The sequence below is a fragment of the Apiospora phragmitis genome, assembly GCF_038363925.1.
Source record: "Apiospora phragmitis strain CBS 135458 chromosome Unknown utg000004l:1.0-3135199.0:1.0-3139288.0, whole genome shotgun sequence".
Taxonomy (NCBI): Eukaryota; Fungi; Ascomycota; class Sordariomycetes; order Amphisphaeriales; family Apiosporaceae; genus Apiospora; species Apiospora phragmitis.
The window spans coordinates 2,203,081-2,223,116 of NW_027117402.1; the positions used below are offsets into that span (position 1 = coordinate 2,203,081).

General features: G+C 53.8%; 5 protein-coding genes across 5 annotated transcripts; 3 read left to right on the plus strand and 2 right to left on the minus strand.

Annotated features, from left to right (window-relative positions):
- Positions 1–602: 602 nt before the first annotated feature.
- PG994_003822 (uncharacterized protein) lies at positions 603–2,492 on the plus strand (the record flags this gene model as incomplete). The annotated part of the gene is made up of 1 exon (XM_066855231.1): positions 603–2,492. One exon carries the CDS (start codon positions 603–605, stop codon positions 2,490–2,492), a length of 1,890 nt encoding a protein of 629 aa, XP_066719509.1.
- A 3,928-nt stretch (positions 2,493–6,420) lies between these two features.
- On the minus strand, positions 6,421–8,287 carry PG994_003823 (uncharacterized protein; the record flags this gene model as incomplete). Its single annotated transcript, XM_066855232.1, has 2 exons — positions 6,421–7,800; positions 7,871–8,287. 2 exons carry the CDS (start codon positions 8,285–8,287, stop codon positions 6,421–6,423), a joined length of 1,797 nt encoding a protein of 598 aa, XP_066719510.1.
- Positions 8,288–9,904: 1,617 nt separating this feature from the next.
- PG994_003824 (uncharacterized protein) lies at positions 9,905–11,836 on the plus strand (the record flags this gene model as incomplete). Its single annotated transcript, XM_066855233.1, has 2 exons — positions 9,905–10,042; positions 10,172–11,836. The coding sequence occupies 2 exons, from the start codon at positions 9,905–9,907 to the stop codon at positions 11,834–11,836; spliced, it is 1,803 nt and encodes a 600-aa protein (XP_066719511.1).
- A 660-nt stretch (positions 11,837–12,496) lies between these two features.
- Positions 12,497–16,347, minus strand: PG994_003825 (uncharacterized protein; the record flags this gene model as incomplete). The annotated part of the gene is made up of 4 exons (XM_066855234.1): positions 12,497–13,147; positions 13,208–16,095; positions 16,158–16,275; positions 16,342–16,347. 4 exons carry the CDS (start codon positions 16,345–16,347, stop codon positions 12,497–12,499), a joined length of 3,663 nt encoding a protein of 1,220 aa, XP_066719512.1.
- A 701-nt stretch (positions 16,348–17,048) lies between these two features.
- Positions 17,049–19,509, plus strand: PG994_003826 (uncharacterized protein; the record flags this gene model as incomplete). Its single annotated transcript, XM_066855235.1, has 2 exons — positions 17,049–17,393; positions 17,452–19,509. 2 exons carry the CDS (start codon positions 17,049–17,051, stop codon positions 19,507–19,509), a joined length of 2,403 nt encoding a protein of 800 aa, XP_066719513.1.
- Between the last annotated feature and the right edge of the window lie 527 nt (positions 19,510–20,036).

Genomic DNA, 20,036 nt, shown 5'->3' on the forward strand with positions numbered 1-20,036 from the left:
TATCACTGCAGCAGCATACCGATATCACACTCGTGCTAGACCTGCACCGAGCCATCGAATTATATTGGATTTGGGGTACCCTAGGCACATAACCAAGGCGGTAACTTCTCGCGAAGAGCCAGCTACATTACATAGTGACTCAGGTGTCACCGCATTCGAAAACCCTGAAAATAGAGCTTTACGTCAGACGTGGATTTTTTTGGAAGTGATTCCCGTTACGCAATACGACCCTGTTGCGATCTCACACCCGCCTCGCCACGACCAACCCGGCCGGCACAACTCCCATCTACCACTGCCAACGAGAAGTCGTCGCCGTGGCGGTCACCGAAGGCTTTCGTCAACCTCTCCATTCCTCCGCCCACTCGGGGCGCTTGACCATCCGAAGTGTGACATCCGTCTACCAGAGCCCAACGGAGGGCAGCTATCCTGAATCGGCGACGGCGGGAGCAGTAGGTAACGCGATCACGGCGGCAGCTTTTCATGCCATAGGCCCCGACCACAGCAGCGGCAGCCACTACCAGGACAGAGAAGAAGAGTTCGCACAGCAGCGTGGTCAATGGTCTGGTCCTCGGGACCACCGACGAGCCGGGGACCAGGATCCGATGTCGCAGAAGGGACCTGCGTCTGGCTCTACCTCGCCTGCTCTCGAACAACCGCAACCACAGAAGTCCCCCGCAGCAACAACTACGGCATCACGAGTCTCCTCCGTCTCGCCGCGGAACCTAGTAGAAGCTGCTCGCGGAGCTGAGAACGCGGTGGCAGCAGCCGCAGCAGCGGAATCAGCAGCCGCAGCCGGGACCCAGCAGCAACTGTTTCACAGGCACAGGCATAGCCTCGGAAACCCCACGACTAATGGCGAGCGGGTGCATCATTCTCCACAGAGGAGCAGTTTGGGAGTTCACCACATTCTGAACCCAGCAGCAACCGAATCTCGAACAGATTCCCCAGGGCCGGGCACACCGACTTCGGCAGCCGCACGGTCTATCGAGGAGGAGAGGTTGGGCGGACGGTATCCAGCGGTGAGCCAACAAGGTTCTAACCCTTCGACACCGCAACTCTACGCGCCTCGTCCATATGGTCTAGCGGGACCGCCACCGCAGCAGCAGCAGCAGCAACAACCGCAGCAGCATCATCAGCAGCTGGAAAGCAGCAGCACCATGGCCACTCTTGGGAGCATGCTTCACCATAGGTCCTTGTCGACTGGAAGACAGTCGCCTGCCTCTTCACCGTCGATGCACCCGTTCCCAGCCATGGGGGCTGCCACCCGTCGTATCCTGGCGCCGCAGTCCCCTCGGGCACTCAGCATGGGTGGCGGTCGCGGTCCTCCACCGCCAAATCGACCCTTGATTTCTTCACCGTCGCCCCTGCTTCATCATCAGCCACCGCCACCGCATCCATCCTCAACAGGATTGGAGATGCGAAGGCAGGTTTCGGTCGATAGCTTCGCGGAGCAACGATCGAGTTATGGGCATGGAGGGCATCCGCAACACCAGCATCATCCGCTTGCACCGCGAAATCCCCCTCCGCACAACGTCCCGACCACTCGATCGCTCTCCCAACCAGCTGCAGGGCTACAGTCTCCTTCAGACAACCGTCAGCAGCAGCAACACCAGTTCCACGGCCCGCAACCGCCGTATCCAGGGACGTATCATTACAATCATCCTGGTACGTATCCGCCGCCTGGTTCGTCATGTGGAGGGGAGCACCGATATAGTGGCAGCCACGCTGGGTATGGTGGCGGTTCGTCACCGCGAGCCATCCCGGTGCCCGAAGGCCAGCTCGCGTTCCGGATCGCGCCTGTAAACGGCGAGGTCTTCACGATACCCGTCGACACGCACCAGGCCTCGCGGGCCTCGGACGAGAAGCGGCAGCGGAACGCGGGGGCGTCGGCGCGGTTCCGGCTACGCAAGAAGGAGCGCGAGCAGCAGCAGGTTATGAACTTGCAGAAGCTGCAGCAGGACAACGCCGAGATGCAGAAGCGGCTGCGAGAGCTCGAAGAGATCGAGTTGGAGCGTAACCGTCTACGCGATATCGTCTGGCGGACACAGCAAAGCGGTGGATCAGGTGGCAGTGGTACAACGCCGACGACCGAACCGAGCGGCTACCATCACCAGAGACAACCGAGCCCGCCTCAGGAGGAGACCTGCGGATTCGCTCTCTGGTGGTGGTGTGCCCCCTCCGCCACCGCTTTCGTTAGGAGCGTATGGGGCGGGAGATCCTGTCACAGGCGAAAGGCCTTCGCGCCGGCGGCGGACCGACTTAGGGCTCGAGTTCGCGCCAGTACCACCGTCTTCCCAGCACCACCAAAGCCAAGGCCCACCACACGCTCTTCCCAGCCCTCTCAGCTACGCCGGACCTCCGCTATCGCAACCTGGAACACCCACTGGACTCCGACCGACCACGAGGCTACCGCCTCTGCGGATGGACCACCAGTCGTCCGAAGCACAGCACCGACCTCCCTCGGAGCCCGGCTCGGCCACGACGCAGCATAGCCAGGGTTACTCGCCATACAAACGCGAGCCCTACGAATCTGGATGGGCTGTCAGACCGGGCGGTGGTGGCCCCCATGACCCCAGCCAGAAGGGTACCTAGAAGACTGCGTCTATATATGTACACGACATGCCAGCCTACATTCTATGTACCAAACTTGCTCTTATTTTTTTTCATTTTACCGGTTTATCAGTTATAATCACACACTCGCAGCAGAAAGTCTATATCCATTCTTGGATCTACTCACACAACAAAAAGAATTGCATAGTCGGGCAACCGACGACGGATAAGGGGTCATTGCTAAGCGTGGGGGGGAAGAGGAGGACCAGAAAAAAACGAAAGAAAGTGGGGGGAAAAAAAAGCGAGGCATCGAGAGAAAAAGCAAGTTAGTACTAGACGGCTTCTTCTGATCTCTTCGGCGTCACCAAAAAGAAGGATATCGAGGGGATGGATTTAGTTGCAACACACGCAAACGAAATCTTTACCCTTTACTTCTCTTGTTTGTTTCGCACACAAACTGACCTACTAGCATACTTATCTCTCGATACACGTGAAGAGGCATTTCAGGGCGTCATACAGAATCATTACAGAACACCTTTTGGTGCAAGGAACTGGGGGAGAGGGAGTCGAGGGCGCGGAGGAGCGAGGGAAACAAAACAGGCGTCTCACCATCATCATCATCATTATCATCACCGTCGTTATTTTCTGCGTTAAAACAAAAGTCGGGGGGGGGGGCGTGGGTTTGCGTTATAAGGGGATATGGATATACCAGATTGCGAGATCACAGGATCGTACCTAAATTATGTTATTGTATATTGTTTTTGTGTGTTTCTGGGCTTGTTATCAAATCTCTCTCGTCGGGCGTTGTATATAACTTTTTTTGTATTTACTCTCAAGATACTTGTTTTTGCACACTCTAACGACATGATTTGCATTTCACTATTGTTGGGACTTGTTAATACTCGTTGCGGCGTTTCGATAACTCAGCCAGCATGCATCTCATGTTCATATAAGCCAAGTTAGGTCTCTTTTTTTGTACTTATGTATTGAATTTCATCTCAGTTGCTCTCTTTAGCAATATAGTGCTTGTATTGGACGGGCATGCCTCTTCTGAGATTCCCAGCATGAAATCAAGCCTGTAAGGGTCGAGCTTGGAGGACGTATCAGATCGTTCTATGGTGTTCTATTACTAGCATGGGGGGGGGGCATGGGGGTTTCTCTCGTCAACAAAGCAAACACCCCCACGAGGTCATGGCGCATGTTCGGTTGCAGTCAGTGATGTCCTGCTGTCACGTAATGGTTTGAGAGCCAGCCCCCGGTAGGGGGCATTGGGCAGGGGCAGGTCGGACCAGAGGCTTGCTCTCTCTCTCGTTCCGTTCGTGATTTCCGGGCTTGTCTGCCTAGCTGCTTGCTGCTGCTGCTCGCAATCCGGAAGACGCAAGACGCAAGACGCAAGACGCAAGACGCAAGACGCAAGACGCAAGACGCAAAACGCAAAACGCAAAACGCAAAACGCCACACGCGACGATGTTGTCTTGTCAACAATAACAACAAACAACAGCAACCAACCACCCAGTTAGTCAGTAAATCGGGCCTGGCTACAGTAGTCGCAAGATCCTCCTCCTCCTGCTGCTGCTGCTGCTGCGGAGGGGAGGGGGAGGATTGAATTCGAGATTGGTCGGACTCCGTCCGTACTGTGTGTAGATAGAGAGCCGGCAGCCCGGCAGTGCATACGCTGAGTTAGCTTTCCCACATTCACCCCCTGCCTCTGCTAGCTCAGGCGCTCTCGTAATATTTGGGTCCTGATGTTGGGCTTTCTGCTGCTGCGGCCATCAGTTCGTTGGTTCCAGAAAAGTCAACGGTACGGTTTTAGACGATGGTATGGTCTTGGCGCAGGGACCCCTGACCCATGATATGATCCATGGAACCTCACTGTCCTCACTGTACTTCCCGCAGACCGTGCCAGCCGGGCAAAGAAGCAGAAGCTTGGATCGAAAACAAAACTGGAAACTCTCTTTTGCTTCCGGTAGCACATCCACACCCTGACACCCATTCCGCTATCGCTCGCAGGCTCGATCATTCCGTTCTTTCTTTGGGACTGAACTGGACCCCCCCCCATCGGTAGGAGTGAGTTAGTTAGTTGGCCAGTTAGAGGACCGGTGAGGCGCTTTGGCTCCCTTTCTCTTTCGTTGTATTGTCGTATGACGATAGTTACGTGCAGACAGACAGACAGACAGACAGACAGTGCAGTATGTACAAGTGCGGATCTGCAGGGAAGGACGACAACAACCAGGTTTGACCGACTGGCCTTTGCAGATAGATATGTGCCTAATCCAAAATGGCGCTATCCTGCCATCATCAATCATGCTTTCAAGCAGCGTGGCAGCGTGGCTCCCCCTAGATCCGCAAGCTTCGACAGTTGCGGTAGCATCGGGGGGTGCTACTGTGTATCTCTCTCTGTCTCTCTCCAATGCAATGCTCTCGTGTACAAGCAGGGGGGTTGTGATACACTTTTCTGGTCATTGCATTGCATACCTGATACAAACCTTTTTGCCCACTTCTTTGTACCATTGTCGACCCTGACTTTCTCTGCCTGATCTACACCGAAAAAAAAAGTACATACCACTAGGTTACCTGGTTCAAACCGAGTAAATAGAACGATATCGAAACCCCCAAACACGTGGCGTCGCTGAGCTGCATGATCAAGATGTCACGGGTTATTACTAAAAGTTCAGGGGCGCCACCGCCCATGATACAACGAACGGATATCTCCACGCATCATCTATCCTTGCTAACTCCTTATTCAAGGTAACAGCGATCAGGTTATGATCTACGCTTAGATGATCATAAGGGATTACACGACAATAAAATGAGATTTCATAATATATAAATCCGGCGAGCATAAAACAGGATAGAATGGGTACAAAGGAATGATACGTTGGGCATCCGAGAGCCCCTGCTAGTTTCGTAAATGCTGCCATGTACTGCAATCCTTCCATTAACATTTCAGACTTATCATATATAAGGGAAGCATTTCATGGTCCTAATAAATTGCGATCAGATGCACTATTGAACCTTTCTCTCTTAATACAAGGACAAGCCAAGAAGCTCTCCGCGAGTCATCCGGCATAAGAGCTTCCCTACATACGTCCTATTGACATTGCCCATGAGGATTAAGCGATAGATAGACACAGGCTAGAGCAGAGAGGCCAAAAGCATAACAACAATTACGACGTTAGCATAAAACTTGCTTTCGTTCCGGCTTCCGGGCCTACTCTGACACGACAACGGTAGTATGAACTTTGTAGATGGCAGAAACCGAAATAGGAGAAGCCACGGCGTAAACACATCGATGGTTTTGCTGGTAGATCATCCCGACCCCATCCTAGGAATTACAGAGAGCGGCCTGCCTGCCGCCCTGTGCTGGTAAGAACGAATGCCTCGCTTTGTAAGAGCATTGTCTCCCCAGCCCAGATTCTCGAGACTATGAAGACGTCGGAGTGTAATCGAATCTAAACAGGTGTGCACCGGCTCACTGCCAACCCGTAATCGCAGGAGTGCTTGCTTACTCTTACTTGGTACGCCGAAGGAGACAGACCTCTACAGACCTACATATGCCTGATCTGTGTTAGAATGATTGTTTGTCACATAAAGACACTTTTGTTTAAACCGTTCTTATATGGTCACGAGCATCTACCACACACCAGCCCAGGTGGATTTGTACTCTTTGGAATATAAGAATACTTGAATGTCTTGCCTTTTGTCTTACTTACGCCAGAACCGACTGGACGCCATATATTGTAGTCCCAGAAATATGCCAAACTCCATAGCAACCGGTAAAGGCTGACGTGAGCCATATCTAAATCGCGGTGGATGCTTAGTGATCAAGTGCAAGTCGTTTAGCATCCCACGAAAAGGAACCTCTCATGCCTAGATAATGGTAATGAGGCATCGCCCATCGGCTGTTCTCTCGTACGCTGGTACGTCAGCCTCCTCCGAAGCTCTCATCATGCGTGCCAGGACGCGGCAGTGCTCGACCGGGAGCCCCAGCGATAGGCCCTCTTGACAGATTGCCGGCATATCATCACCACCCAAGTCGCTGTGATGGTTGTTGTCATTGCCATGATCTGGTGAAAATGCCGGCTTGCTCCTCGGTTTCAGATGGCACAGCCCAACTCGGCGGTACAGTCCCCAGGCCGGCGTCAAGGGCTCCAGCAGGAGGAAGGGTGTCGTGACGGACGGCTCGAGCTGTGTTAACAGTGGCACAGCATAGTATCTTGCCCCCGCGGTGATTTGGTGTGCCTTGTGGTCCCTAGCACACCTGGTGGTATCGTCTAGCTTACAATCCAACAGACCACTGTCTGGTTCTTGGACAAATGGTTCCATGGCCGCCCTCATCTGATATTCAAACTCCTTTCCAGTCCAGGCTGTTCTCATACGGAATTCATCATAGTCCAGTAGAAGAGGTATCGCGTAGCAACGTAAACGCAGACTCCCGCTTCGGACTCGACCAAAGGGGTCAGTCCCATGGGGCACGGTGCTGACTTCTTCGCAGTTGGCAAGGGTGTGGTATTTGTAGTGGAAGTGCTCATAGTCCACCTGCGCATTCATCGACACCCAGGACCATGACGGAGCTAGGTATTCCGTGTACCTTCCTCTTGGGCGAACCGAGTGCATAGATCGCTGCCAAGCCAGGCCTTCGAGGAGGGTATCAGACCACATGCCAGCCAGATAAGTTGAGTTGATGCTTCCGTGAAATACACGAGCCACGCCCGAAATCGCCACCAGCTTATCCGTAGGATATGTCAAGTTGCAACCGCTGTAGTATTCCACAACTGTTCTCCAGGCGTTGTGGGGTTTGGGGTGCTCCCCTAGTGTCCTCATAGAGAGAAGTTGCTCGCCCAAGGTGCGGTTGCGAATGTTTCTCTCTTGCCCGCTGCCGTCTCCCTCTGACAGTTCAGAACTCATCTCCTTGGTACACTCGAAGTATACCAAATGTCGCGCGTAGCTGACGTTTCTGGTTGCTAGAAGCCGTTCCTGGCAGACCCAGGCCCTGCTGTATAGTGGTTCTTTGTCCAGACGGACATACCATTCTGTGTCAATCCCCGGCTGCGTGACCACTACTGGATCCAAGTTATTGCCCGGGATGATGACGTGGGGCCTGAGCCATGTGGCATCCCGGTGGTAGAAGAGGCCCTCGTTGGTTGAGCTGGAAGATGCTGCTGATATATTACAGAAACCGTGTCGGTAGACACGATGCATCTGCGCGCTCTCGGTCTCCCAATCCTTCTCGTCGTCTTGGACGATACACTGAGCGAGGGGCTATCTGTTAACGTACAAGCAGAAGCGAATGGCTGAGTCTCAGGGGGCCAACGCATACCAACGAGTCTATCCATAGATATTGGACCCCGAGCTGCTGTGCAGCCTGGATGGCATCAATGTACTTCCGCGGCAGGTCCTCCGTGGGGATATGGTCTCGGTACATGTCGTACGTCGCCTTGGTCAACCTGATGGTCGGGTCGGTCCCCCACTGGTGACTCAGGCTGATGTAACGTTTCTTCTCCGCCCAGTTCTCTGTGAGAACTACGCGGAGTTGGAACGCTGAGCCCATCGGCGCCACTTCGAGCAGCCTCGTTGGGACCCATGGGCTGGGGTCTTGACAGTCTGGGTGGGTTCTTGTGCAGTTGTCAAGCCGGCCCTTCACATAGTTCCAGGTCGAGGGGCCGCCTGTATAACTCCCAAACTTCTCCGGCCCTTCGCGCAAGGGCTTCGCTATCCAATCGACGGAAATATTCATCTTCAACGCGAATGGATCTAAGGGATCCGTGGCGCGGTGTCCACGTGATGATGTGAAAGCTGCTTTTCGCTATCATGACCGGCCGGAAGAGGAGGAAGACACCGCGGCCGCCATCTGCTTCCTTGATTGCATGGCCGTTATTTCTCTCGTTTGCCATCCTCGTGAGCGAAGTCTCTAACCGCAAGCACCACCAGCATCTATTACGGAGTCCATTTTCAAGGTCCTCCCTGGTGCGGTGCAAGATGTAGGACTGGCCTTCGATTTCTGCCCGTCCGTCCTGGTGGCTGTCCGGGTTGTTTCTTTGACGCCAGTACGCAACAGCCACTATCAGATTGCATCGTTTACAGCCGTGGACTCTTTCGATGAATGGCAAGGGAGGGTTGAAACAGTGACCAGCTGGATCGACAGGCGCCTTATTAGAACCGGGACTAACTGGATTGATAGGTTGCAAGGAACTGTGGCTAGCCAGACTGACAGATTCCTTGGAACTGGGTTTGGATGAATCCTGGCCCATTGCGAGGATTGGAAGTGTTCAACTACCATCAGCAGCGCGGCCAGAAGGTAAAGGAGGTAAAGGAGGTAAAGGGGGTGAAGATGGAAAGGAAACTCTGGGCAGCGCCGCGGGGTCATGATCACGTAACCCCAGTCAGTCATCAGTTTACGACCAATCACATAACATGGCTCCTTATCAAAAGTGCTCGGCGGATCTTGTTTACAGGCCGACGCCATCCTTCACTTTCATCTTGAATTTGACTTGATTTAATTAGAGCGACTCGCCAACTGTCTCTGATGCTTCAGCTGCTACCAAGTATGTTCAACGTCGAATAGCCCACCGTCCATGGCAACCTTGGACCTGAACCTATCCGCCTTCGGAGAGAATGTTTCGAAGAAGCGGTTTTATGAAGGACTTGATTCGCGAGCTTTATTGCGCGTCTGATTTTAAAGATACGACACAAAGATGTATCCACCTACACATGTCTAATCCTTTGGTGAGAGAAAAGTTTAGCGATACTATATTTAAGTATAGACTATAAATGAAAAAATATATATATCAATTGTAAAGCAGATACCCCAGATTAGCCGCGGGAGTGGCCGTTGTTCAGGAATAGAAAGATAAGACTAGCAAGCGCGTAGTGTCTGGCCTAAGGCCGTCCGAAAGCAGAAAGGACGAACCACTGGAGTTCCAGCTGATGCCTTCTAGAAGCCACGCACGGACCCATTTGGCCGTTCGCAGGGCAAAAGCAATCAATGTAATTTAAAGTTTCCCAGACGGCGCAAGGCTATCAGCACTAGAAAAGTCTAGTTAGGGGGGCCACAACAGCAGCAATCTGGCCTTGTCTTTGTCTTACAGCAGCCAGCCAGCCATAACGCCCCTCAATCGTCATCAATCCGCCGCTGCGGGAGCTGAATTGAACCGACACGACAGCAACAAGACAGACTTCACGATCATCCCGGCAACCTCAACAGTCTGCCTGTGTATTCTATTTCCTTTTTCCACCAAAGCCGCAGATCATGCTGTACAATTAATCCCTTCTTAATTCATTTACCCTCATCCTATCGCACTCCCGCTTTCCTACAGCTGTATCATTATATTCGACGGCGCGCGAAAAGTCCAGTATGGCCAAATCGATCCCCAGCGCAACCATAACGCTCTCCTATCCATTGTGGGCCTGCGCCTTCGATCCGCAACATCCTGACCAGCTTCTCGTCGGCGGTGGTGGCGGCCCAGGACGGCATGGCGTTACCAACAAGCTAGTGAGTCGCATTGCAATCCATTTCCACGGCATTGTCCTCCCATCCCGACAATTCACAATTGTCGCGACCATTCGATTCATCTTCCCCTCCTTCGTCACTGACCATTGGGAAATCGCTCCATCCGCTTAGACTCTACTTGATGTGTCCAATACGCCCAGCGAGATAAGGAATATCGCCGAGTTGGAATTGTGCGCCAAAGAAGACAACGTGACAAGCCTCGCCTTCGGACCCCGCCGAGCGAAGTCGACTGTCGTGTATGCCGGTGTCAATGGGAGCCCCGACGACGTTAAGCGCGGCAACAATCAGCATTTTCGAGTGTTGGGCATCAGCCCCTCCGACGGCAAAGCGGCCAAGACTAGCGGTGTACAGATCGCCGAGAACAGTCGCCACTCCCTCTTCTCCTCCACGGACCCAGACACCTACCAGCGACTCCTCCGAGTGACCCAGCCCTACACCGGTCTACCTCAGCTAGGCGCACTTGCGACGGGTTTGTCCAAGCAATCACAAATTGTGCTGTTCGATGTGCCACTTAACGGCGCCGCGTGGAAATCCCGGGGAACACTGGATACCCCCGATGAAGCCATGGACCTGGATGTCGTGCAGACGGGCACCGATACATACCAGCTTGCATACTGCGACAAACATGAGATATTTACCGTGGAGGTGAGCCAAGATGGCGTCTCCGACCCAAAACTCGTCTACTCTCTCCCCAACGATGACGGCCCCACGAGTCGCCCCTCTTTTCGCTCAATACGTTACCTGAACTCGGACTTCGTCTTCGCCGTCGTCAACGCCCCGAACAGGAAGGGCGTCATTCTCCACGGTTATCGCTTACCCAAGCCGGACCAGGAGAGTGCTCGCTTGGCCGTAGTCAAGAAACTGCCCAAGACCGTCAGCCAAGCAACCGGGCTAGCAGTGCGGAACCTATCGCCTACTGTTTCGCCGACTGAAGCACAGGGAGACTCGCAGTTTGTCGTTGCTGTGGCCGGCAATGACTCGTCGATATCCCTTCTTACATTGGATTACAAGAGTGTATCCAATGTCGACCTTTTGGCCAATTTGGCCCCCTTCTATACCGTCAAATCTGCTCACCCGGCAGGCATTACTGGTCTCTCATTCTCGACGGCGCCTCCTGCGCCAAAGCGCTCCAAGTCTGAATCAGATGTTTCGATCAAGCTTGCGAGCGTTTCCATGGCGAATACAGCCGTTGTCCACAACATACCACTAAAGGAGTTCACTAACAAGTCGACGTCGAGCGACAAGGCCACCCCCAAACAGCCCCGCTATATTGTAGCCCTGAAGTCGCCACGCGATGCCAAGGGGCTGTGGCTCCTGTTCGGAACTTTGCTCATGTTCACTATCCTGATATGCGTTGGGCTAGCGATCATCGAGGCCAAGGGATTCGGCGAGCCCGTTCTGGGCACGAACCGTTTGCTCCCCGCCTCCTGGACCGTTCCCCTGAAAAAGGGCCCCGTCGTGGGCTCCAAGACCTTTGGCGACCTCCTCACCGATGTCAAGCCCGAGGCGCACGAGAAGGTCATTATCCGGCACGACGACCTCGGCGCCGTCGACATGCACGGCCTGCCGGTGTGGAAGGCCGAGATCCACGAAGAGGAGACGCACGGCCCGGCCAAGAGCTGGGAGGAGCTGGACGAGAAGGACCGGCACGTCTGGCGGGAGCGCCTCCAGAAGACGGGCCACTGGGTCGAAGATATGGGCGAGACCGTCTTGAAGGGCGTGGTGTTTGGCGAGATTGGTGGAGCGATTGGTGCCATGGTGGGCGAGGCGCTATGAAATGAAAGAATATTTACGAATTATATTGAAAGGAAAGGACACGCTAAAAGGGACGGAGGGTGTACCAAAAAAAAGGGGGACTATGCTGAGCAACAACCTCCTGTGTGGTAGATGCCATGCGTATTGATACCCGCCACGCAGCCGTGGACGATGTTACGGGCAGCAGCCAGAGGTTCTTTGTACTAGGAACCTGTGCCTACCTAAGTTTGGGTACTTTACTTTCTCGACAATTCGAGTAAGTACTTTTGGTTCCCACTTGCGTTATCATAACCCATCTAGACATGAAACTATATATATATCTACATACACACACATTGAATCATTTGAGGAAAAAGCATCTCAATCCACCATGTCTGTACTTCACCGCGACATCAACAGCAAGCTCAAACAATTATATCGACGGGGCCTTAAAGTGATTCCCATTGATAACTAGCTGATTATATACGCTCCGCACACCGCTCAGGGAAGGCGACGAGGGTATCTATCATCCTATAAGAATTATCGTCATCGGGCTGGAGATATCAGGAGGTATAAATAATTACAACGACATTATTATCTTTTCTTGGTAGCTAAGGTAGCAACGATCCGTGTCCGGCCTGTCCCGCCTTTATGGAATATAAAGTGTTTTTCTTCTTCGTCTTCTCCCTTCGTCTCCTTCTTCTATAGCACGTAGCCACCAATGCCGACACAAGTCCACTCGCGCACGCCCATGCCCTCTTCCAGCTCGACGCACCACCAGAGCGCCTCCTTGGCCTTGTCCACCTGCCCGCTCTCCTCGTGGGCGCGCGCCAACGCGAACCAGGCGTCCGAGAAGTTCCACCCGGTGCCCAGCTTGGTCAGGGTCGTCAGCAGGCCGTAGGCGCGGTCTCGGGCCGCGAGGCGGTCCACGAGCGGCAGCGAGACGGCCTTGTACGGCACCGGCAGCTCCTCGATCATCGAAGGCGAGGCGTGCCGGTGGTTGGTAACGGGGCCGGCCCCGTTGCTGGTCTCCCGCGAGGGGTCTTCGGTGTGGTTGTGGCCGCCGAGTCCCAGCGTAGTGGACGGGAGCGTTGACTTGTCATCTCCGGCCCTCGGGTGATGAGGAAGTGTCTTGGGGTTGTTTCCGATGGAGCTCAGGTTAGCTGGGTCACCATCCGGCAGATCGATCTCCGGGATGGTTGGAGTAGGTAAGAGCTTCTCGCTGTAGATGTCGAGGAGGATGTTAGACAAGCCCACGATGGCTGCAGGATGGTTGGGATAATGCATCAAGGCTTCCTCGAACTGCGCTCGAGCCTTGTATGGCGCGCCCTCGCCCACAAACAGATAGGCCATCTAGATTACACGTTAGTATCGCCTGTCATGGTAGGGTTTCGGCAAAAGATGAAGACTTACCTCGGAGCGCACGTCACTCCATAGCTCCTCGACGCTCTTCTTTCCACCCCAGCCAGGATGAGTTAGCGAAATTGCGTTGGTAGTGTCCTTGGCGATCTCCGCTTGCAGACTGTCCACCAACTTTTTCGCTTCCTCGAGGGCTCCGTGAGAGTCCTGCCACATATCGGCCCGTCGGTAGAACCCAGCAATCATCAGCCACACCTTAACGAGAACGCTGAGTCTTTGCCTGTCCACCTGTGCCTTGGAGAAATGGATGGCAGGAAGCGTGTTCGGCGCCGAGAGTGACTCTAGAATCAAAGCTTCCTCGCCCGTGGTCGAGCCCTTCGTGGATGAAGTGGAATCGTATCTTTGCAAGCCCCGTCCCGCCGAGAGGGACTGCGAGCTCGAGATGTGGTTTTTGCTACTCCAAGAGAAGAAGTCAGGCCGTTCGCCGGCCGGTGTCTCTCCCAAGGGTGTGAAGTATGCATCGCCGTCCAAAACTGACGGCATGTGAGGTACAGGTACATCACTGTTGCTGGCTGAACGTTGCTGGGCTGAGCCAGTGCTGTCGCGTTTCTTCCTCAAGCTGTTACCTCGCTTTGTAGAGCCACTTCTGTGCCGGCTGCGGACACTGCCTAAGGATCGATGCGACTTCCAATCGGAAGAATCGCCATTTTCTTTCGTGACCTGGATCGTTGGCGCGGCAGTAATAGTGCTGCCGGCGGTCTGAGGCCTACTAGTGTCGCCTTCAGCCACGCTCGCACGACGCGCGGTTTTATCTGACTTGTTGGTGCTAAATATGCTAGTCCTACGGTCTCGAACCGTCCCGCCAGCGCTTTTAGGAACGGAAACTGAGGCTCTACGTTCAGCAGATGGTAGGTTCGCTTGCATGCTGCCGAAGAGTCGGGTGTACAGAACTAGCAGCTCATGGCTGGCGTTGACGGCAACCTCGGGGCCCTCCAACAGCTCGAGTAGTGCAAGCTGGGTCATCTTGATTTCTATGATGCCTTCCTTCTCGATGTCGTCCATGTCGTCCACTAAACCGTGTGTTTTGGCGGTTCCAGCCTGGGCTTCCACCTCATTAAGATGCTCGCTTCTAAAAGCGCCTCCTTCCAGATTTTCGGATCCGAAGAGGACCGTGGGGTCATCGAATTGCTCAAAGGCCCCTTCACAGGCCCGGGCAGCCATGACGTACTCTTGCCTGGCGCTCAAAAGCAGTGCGAGGAAGTGCCACAATGGAATCAGCGAGCGTTCCCGCCAGTAAGCGCCTGATGGAGATCCCTGATCTCCCGCTTTCTTATTAGACATCAGTGCAGCCTTGACGAAGTCGATCGCAGCACTCAGCTTGCGCTGTTCTGCTAGTAATAAACCGAGTGCGAATAGGGTCCTGACATCGGTGGAATTGCCTGTTTCAGGGGAGAGGGATTTCTGGAAACACCGAATCGCCTTCTCTTGAGCCTCAGCTCGAGCGACGGAGCTGTATGTCTTCCGCGACCATTGGGCCTGTGACAGTCCAATGGCCTGCCACGCCAGGGCGCTGACATGAGCCGGTATCCTGGGGTGAAGGGGTTCACCGTCTTCGGTCTCCTCTGTCAGGGTGGGAATCTGGTCGTCAAGTTTGGGAAGTGGTCCTGGCAGCTTCTCGAGCATCTCCTCCAGCTCCTCGCCAAGCTTATGAGCCTTTTCGGCTTCGTCTTGGAACCCATATTTACACAGCGCTGTTATTGCTCGAGAGATTGTTTCCAGCACCGTTGCATCATCATCCAAGCTTGGCTCGAGATGGCCTGTTTTGTCGACGCGTGCCTTCCCTTTCTTGACGATCTCCAGATAGGAATCGAGAGCTTTGAATGCCAGGTCGAATTCCGCAACAGACAGATGAACTGTGAAGAGGTGGCGGAGGATGGCAGTCGAATGGAAGGTCTTCGTGGCGGCTCTGTAGAGTATGTCGAGGATGCCACGGCTGAGTCCTTCCTTCCCACCAATCCCCAGGTCATGCTCATCCCAGTCCCGTCCACCGAGAATGGTCCAGTTAATCATGATTGCTTGGACGAAAAGTTCTACCTCCTCTCTCTCCTCATCCGCACGAGGGAATGATGTTTCGGTCAATAGGAGAGCTTCATAGGCTGCCTCAACCTTCTTCAACTCCACCCTCAGCTGATTTTTAGCTGACACATCGTCATCAGGTGCCTTTTCGACGAATCCTGTTGGAAATGGCAAGCCCTGGCGAAGGATGCCCGAAATGGCGCCGTAATACTCGCACCAGACACTTCTCCTGGGCACAGCATCACGGAATCCTTGACCGCCTGTTACCGAAGTGCTATGAGTCCTCGACGTATCCCAGTACGTAGCCCATGTGCGGAAAGGTGCAAGGCTGTTTGGGTCTTCCAGGGTTTTCTCGCCTTGTTCCAAGGACTGCGCATGTAGCATGCAATATTCCGTCAGGAAGAGTTCGGCCCAAAACTGCAACTCCTTGCGTCCCTTTTCTCCTTCCCAGATCTTCGACAGCGATGGCAGTGCTGATTCGAACACAGCCAGGGCAGGGGGCCGCTCGTTATCTCGAGAAAGGCAGTTGGCCTTTAAGTAGGTTGCTTTCAGAGCACACACTTTTGTCCATTCCGAGGTGGCGGTCTCGGAAGATTCGAACTGCGAATACCCCTGCTCCGGGCCTTCATGGAGTTGAGCAGCAGCGGTACTGTAGTCGCCCAAGGCCCAATATGTCCACCCGATGCAAACCTGCGCTTGGAATCTGTCCTCGAGGTGGGTGCTCTCTCCAGCAAGTGCAGACTGTAATTTTTGTAGCTGCTCCGCGACCCCTGCGTTCTCGGAGGGTAGCGCTGTCGTGGGACGTGATGTTTGTTTATCCTGCTCTTTCGTTATGGCGCATTCGGTCTCGGCTGTCGTGGCGAGGCCTGGAGGAATAAGGTGGTCAGAAGCTGGGCTATTGTGACGACAGGGGCTGTAGGGATCCTACATTGCCTGCTAGGTGCATGTTTGCGGACTTTGCGCACCAGCTCGGGCACATCGCCCCATCTGCCCTCGCAGCGAGCATCGTCGAGAAGTGCAAGGTATCTCTCCCCTTTTACGGGGTTCTAAGGGATTCGTTCTGTCAGTGCCTGTCGCGTCGACAGCAAGGGCGGGCTGGGGGAACAACTGACACTCATTCTGGGCAAGAGCGTGCGTCAGAGGCGCTAGAAACAGCAACGTAAAGTTGATCCAGGGCTATTGGGCAATTCAAGGCGCAAACAACATGTCGCTCTCCCCGCCAAAGGAAGAAGAAGAAGAGCAGACAGAAAGAAGGAGCAGGAACGCTGTGGTCAAATCAAAGGAACTATAATGTAATGCAACAAGTCGGTGACGGAGGAGCAGGTCAGAAGAAGCTCTCTCCTTGAATCGGCATGTCCAGTCCGGTCTGATCCAATGATTGACAGGTTGACAGTGACCGACCCGGGGGGCCAGGAATTAATGTGCCAACCTAACCTATGATAGACAGGGATGGTGCACGTTCATCGACCAAGACTGGGTCGCCGTTCAGGGGGAGGGGCGGAGGGGCAGAGGACGCCTCACTGTGGCTGGTGCAAGCTGCTTACGTAGGTGCAGAAGGAAAGGTACCCCGTACTCCGTACTCGTAGTTGCATTCAGTTTCGCTATCGATTGGGGGGCTCCACTAAAAAGTTCAAATCAAACGAAACTTCGATGAGTTCGGATGGACAATATCCCCGACCTTGATATCGCAAATTGACTGACTGTCCATTCCTAGTTGTCGTCTCTTTTCGTTGTGCTACCGCCCTCACCGTAACAAGGGTCGTATTGATCAGGGTCTCATTTCGGGACCAACTTGTGGCTCTCGTACACTTGAGCCATCATGTCGCTGGTGTCATTGCCCCCAGAGCTACGGTCTCTGTGCCGGAAGTTGACTACCACAAAACCAGACCAGCTTCCCTCTCTTCTGCCGCTTCTGCTCAAGGATATTCAGCGCTGCCAAGGTCCTCTCTCAGCACCGCAAGAGGCCAAGACCGGCTCAAACTCAACCGAAGCGGCCGTGTTGGTACATAAGCTCCGTACCCAAATCACCACGCTCCTCAATGGCAGGACTGTCGAGGGTCGCTTTGTGGCTGTCGCTCTGGTAAAGGCTTTTATTGAGACCGGTGGTTGGGAATGCCTACGCGCTTCAGATGCATGGGTGAAGGGACTATTGTCGGTTTTACAGGTGAGTTTCAAATCTCTCTCTACGCACCCCTGATTCCCCATCAACTAACTTCGTCTAGAAACGTGATCCTGTGGTTACAAAAGAGCTGTGTGTTGTGACTCTGACGAAAATCTATGTCATGCTCCAAAGCTATCAAACACTGATACGCGAGATCGCTACACCAACTCTGCCAGCCTTTGCCCAAGCGTGTCTGGGCATCCTGAAGCCCCCAAGCTCCAGCAAGGCACCAAAGCCGTCTTTCAACTTCATCCAGACTTTATTTGATGCTTTCTCTACCCTGATTCCCCTGTACCCTACCACTTTAAGACCCTTCAACGGCCAATTGCGGTCCGTTACAAGGCAGTATCTTGCCCCAACCTCGTCAGATGATACCTTCACCCCCTCTGGTCTGCGAGCAAGCAGCCGTCGTTTGGTTATCAGACTGCACATGACGGCGGCGAAGGGTGGCGGCGCGGATGAATGGACTAAGCATCTTAACTCGCTCATCAAAGAATTCCACGTAATGGCGGATCACGTACTTCGGGCGGTCCATGAGAACTGGGAGTCAACCACCGGTTATACACATCAAAGTGTCAGCTTTGATACTGAGCCAGCAGGTGGAAGCGAATCCCCTGATCAATTCCCGAGGTGGCAGGGCATCCAGTCTGGCAGCGAGAGGATGATCTCCCTACTCGAGTACATAGGGGATTGTCTTTGTTGTAGCACCAAGGTCGCCGTAACTCTTCCAATCAGCGCCCTGTTTGATATTTTGACCCGTATTGCGTCCATTTGTCCCCCTGCCCCGGGACGTGAAAAGACGGCTTCGACCCAGACAAACAATGCAATTGGTAGAGAGGAGAAAGACGATCTCTGGGCGGTATTTCCAGACATTCAGGTCGCTGTCATGAAATTATGCCGGCTCCTAGCCAACCGATTGGAGAGGAATTACGTTCCCTTGGCACAGGAGACTTTGGATTGCCTACTGAGAATGGTCGAGACCGGCTATCGCTTGCCGCAGCTGCGAGAAACTACATTTGAGCTAGTCAGCATGATGCTCCCTCTCTGTGGGCCAACAATGTCGAAGACAAACGTTACTGCGCTGGCGCTTGTCGCAAAGACATGTTGCCGCGACCTTCTCGGGCACGCAGGTCACATCAAAGCACCCAAGACGCCAACACCCACAGTACAGAACGGAAATAAGACAAAGAACATAACGCAGAACGCAGACTTGTTCCTCACAAACATCAGCGAGGAGCAGACCCTACAGTCTACGCTCGCTCCCTCGCACCTCAAGGCCGCCGAGACCCTCTTGGCCGCCTTCTTCAGCTACTTGCCACAACACTACATCAACTTGGCCTTGCGTTATCAACTGCTGAAGGCAGCCATCCTCTGCCGCGTCAAGGACGCGCAGATCGCGAGCGTCCTGCACCCTTCGCGGGACAGGAGTGGGCGGATCCCGCAGGTCATTCTGCCCTTCCTGTACCGTCAGTTCCCCCACGACGAGAGCATCGAGGTGTTACGGTTCAACTTCCGTCCCATGACGGGTTCGGTCAGGGCTGATTTTGCTGATGGCAGCGACTATCTTGAGGACGAAGATGCTGCTATGACCGAGCCAGCGGATGGATACGCGTTCGACAAACCTTTCGAGGCGGCAGCGGCGGTCTCACAGGCGGCTCAAGACGACGACGAGAACCAAATGGCGGTAGATGAGCCCACCTCATCATCAAAGGTTGCGCCACCGCCGCCCACAGTGCTACCTATCCAGCCTAGTCCGTTCTTGGCTCAGCCAACCACCCCGAAACCCGAGCCAGCAGCAGCACCCGCAGAGTCGCCCTCGGCCCATACCATGACGACCAGGTCCCTGAAGCGCAAGAGCAGTAGTGGCGTAGAAGCCGCCGCCGCCACGAAGAAGAGGGTTGAGCTCGAGAACAAGACCGCCGTCGTAGTTGAAGAAACAACAGCTGCTGTGGTGAAGGAGGATAACGACGATCCCGGCTTCACTTCGGTTGGGTCACTGGTGGAATCGACTCTGAAGAAAACCGTCCCCGTGGAGGAGGCGGCGGCGGATGACGATAGTGACGACGAGAGCGTTCATTTGAATATGGAGCTTGACTCTGATGGAGACGATGATGAGTAGGTAATGTAGATGGAGACAATGCAGGGTTAGTAATACCTTTTCTTCTGAGGTTTGTAGATAGTATATATTTATGAATTGAAGCACAGCAGAAGAATTCATGACGCATCGTCCTTCGTTCCTTGATTATAACTTGCCAACTTTCTTTCGTGAATTTGACAGCGCTACCCTACTTGGCGAAAAGGGTATCGTGGGTTAGAGCATGGCAAAACATAACATACCGATGTGTGTCGGTCAGGGAACACCTTGCCCTCGGCGACCCTGACTTGCTTGGTCTAGTTAAAACAAGCAGGCACTAATGTGTCCATGATGGTAAAATAAACTTGCTCGTCTTATGCCAGCGTATCATAGAGCACTATGACTGGTATTGATTGGTATGACGTCTGGCATATAATGAGACTGTTGTAGCTCAACCCGAACAGGCCGCTATATCGTACAGTAAGAGAGCTCTACCTATCTCTAATGCTTATCATTTGTACAGTAGCGCCGTTATATACAGCAGCAAGCAACAGGTATCGGGCTTAAGACAA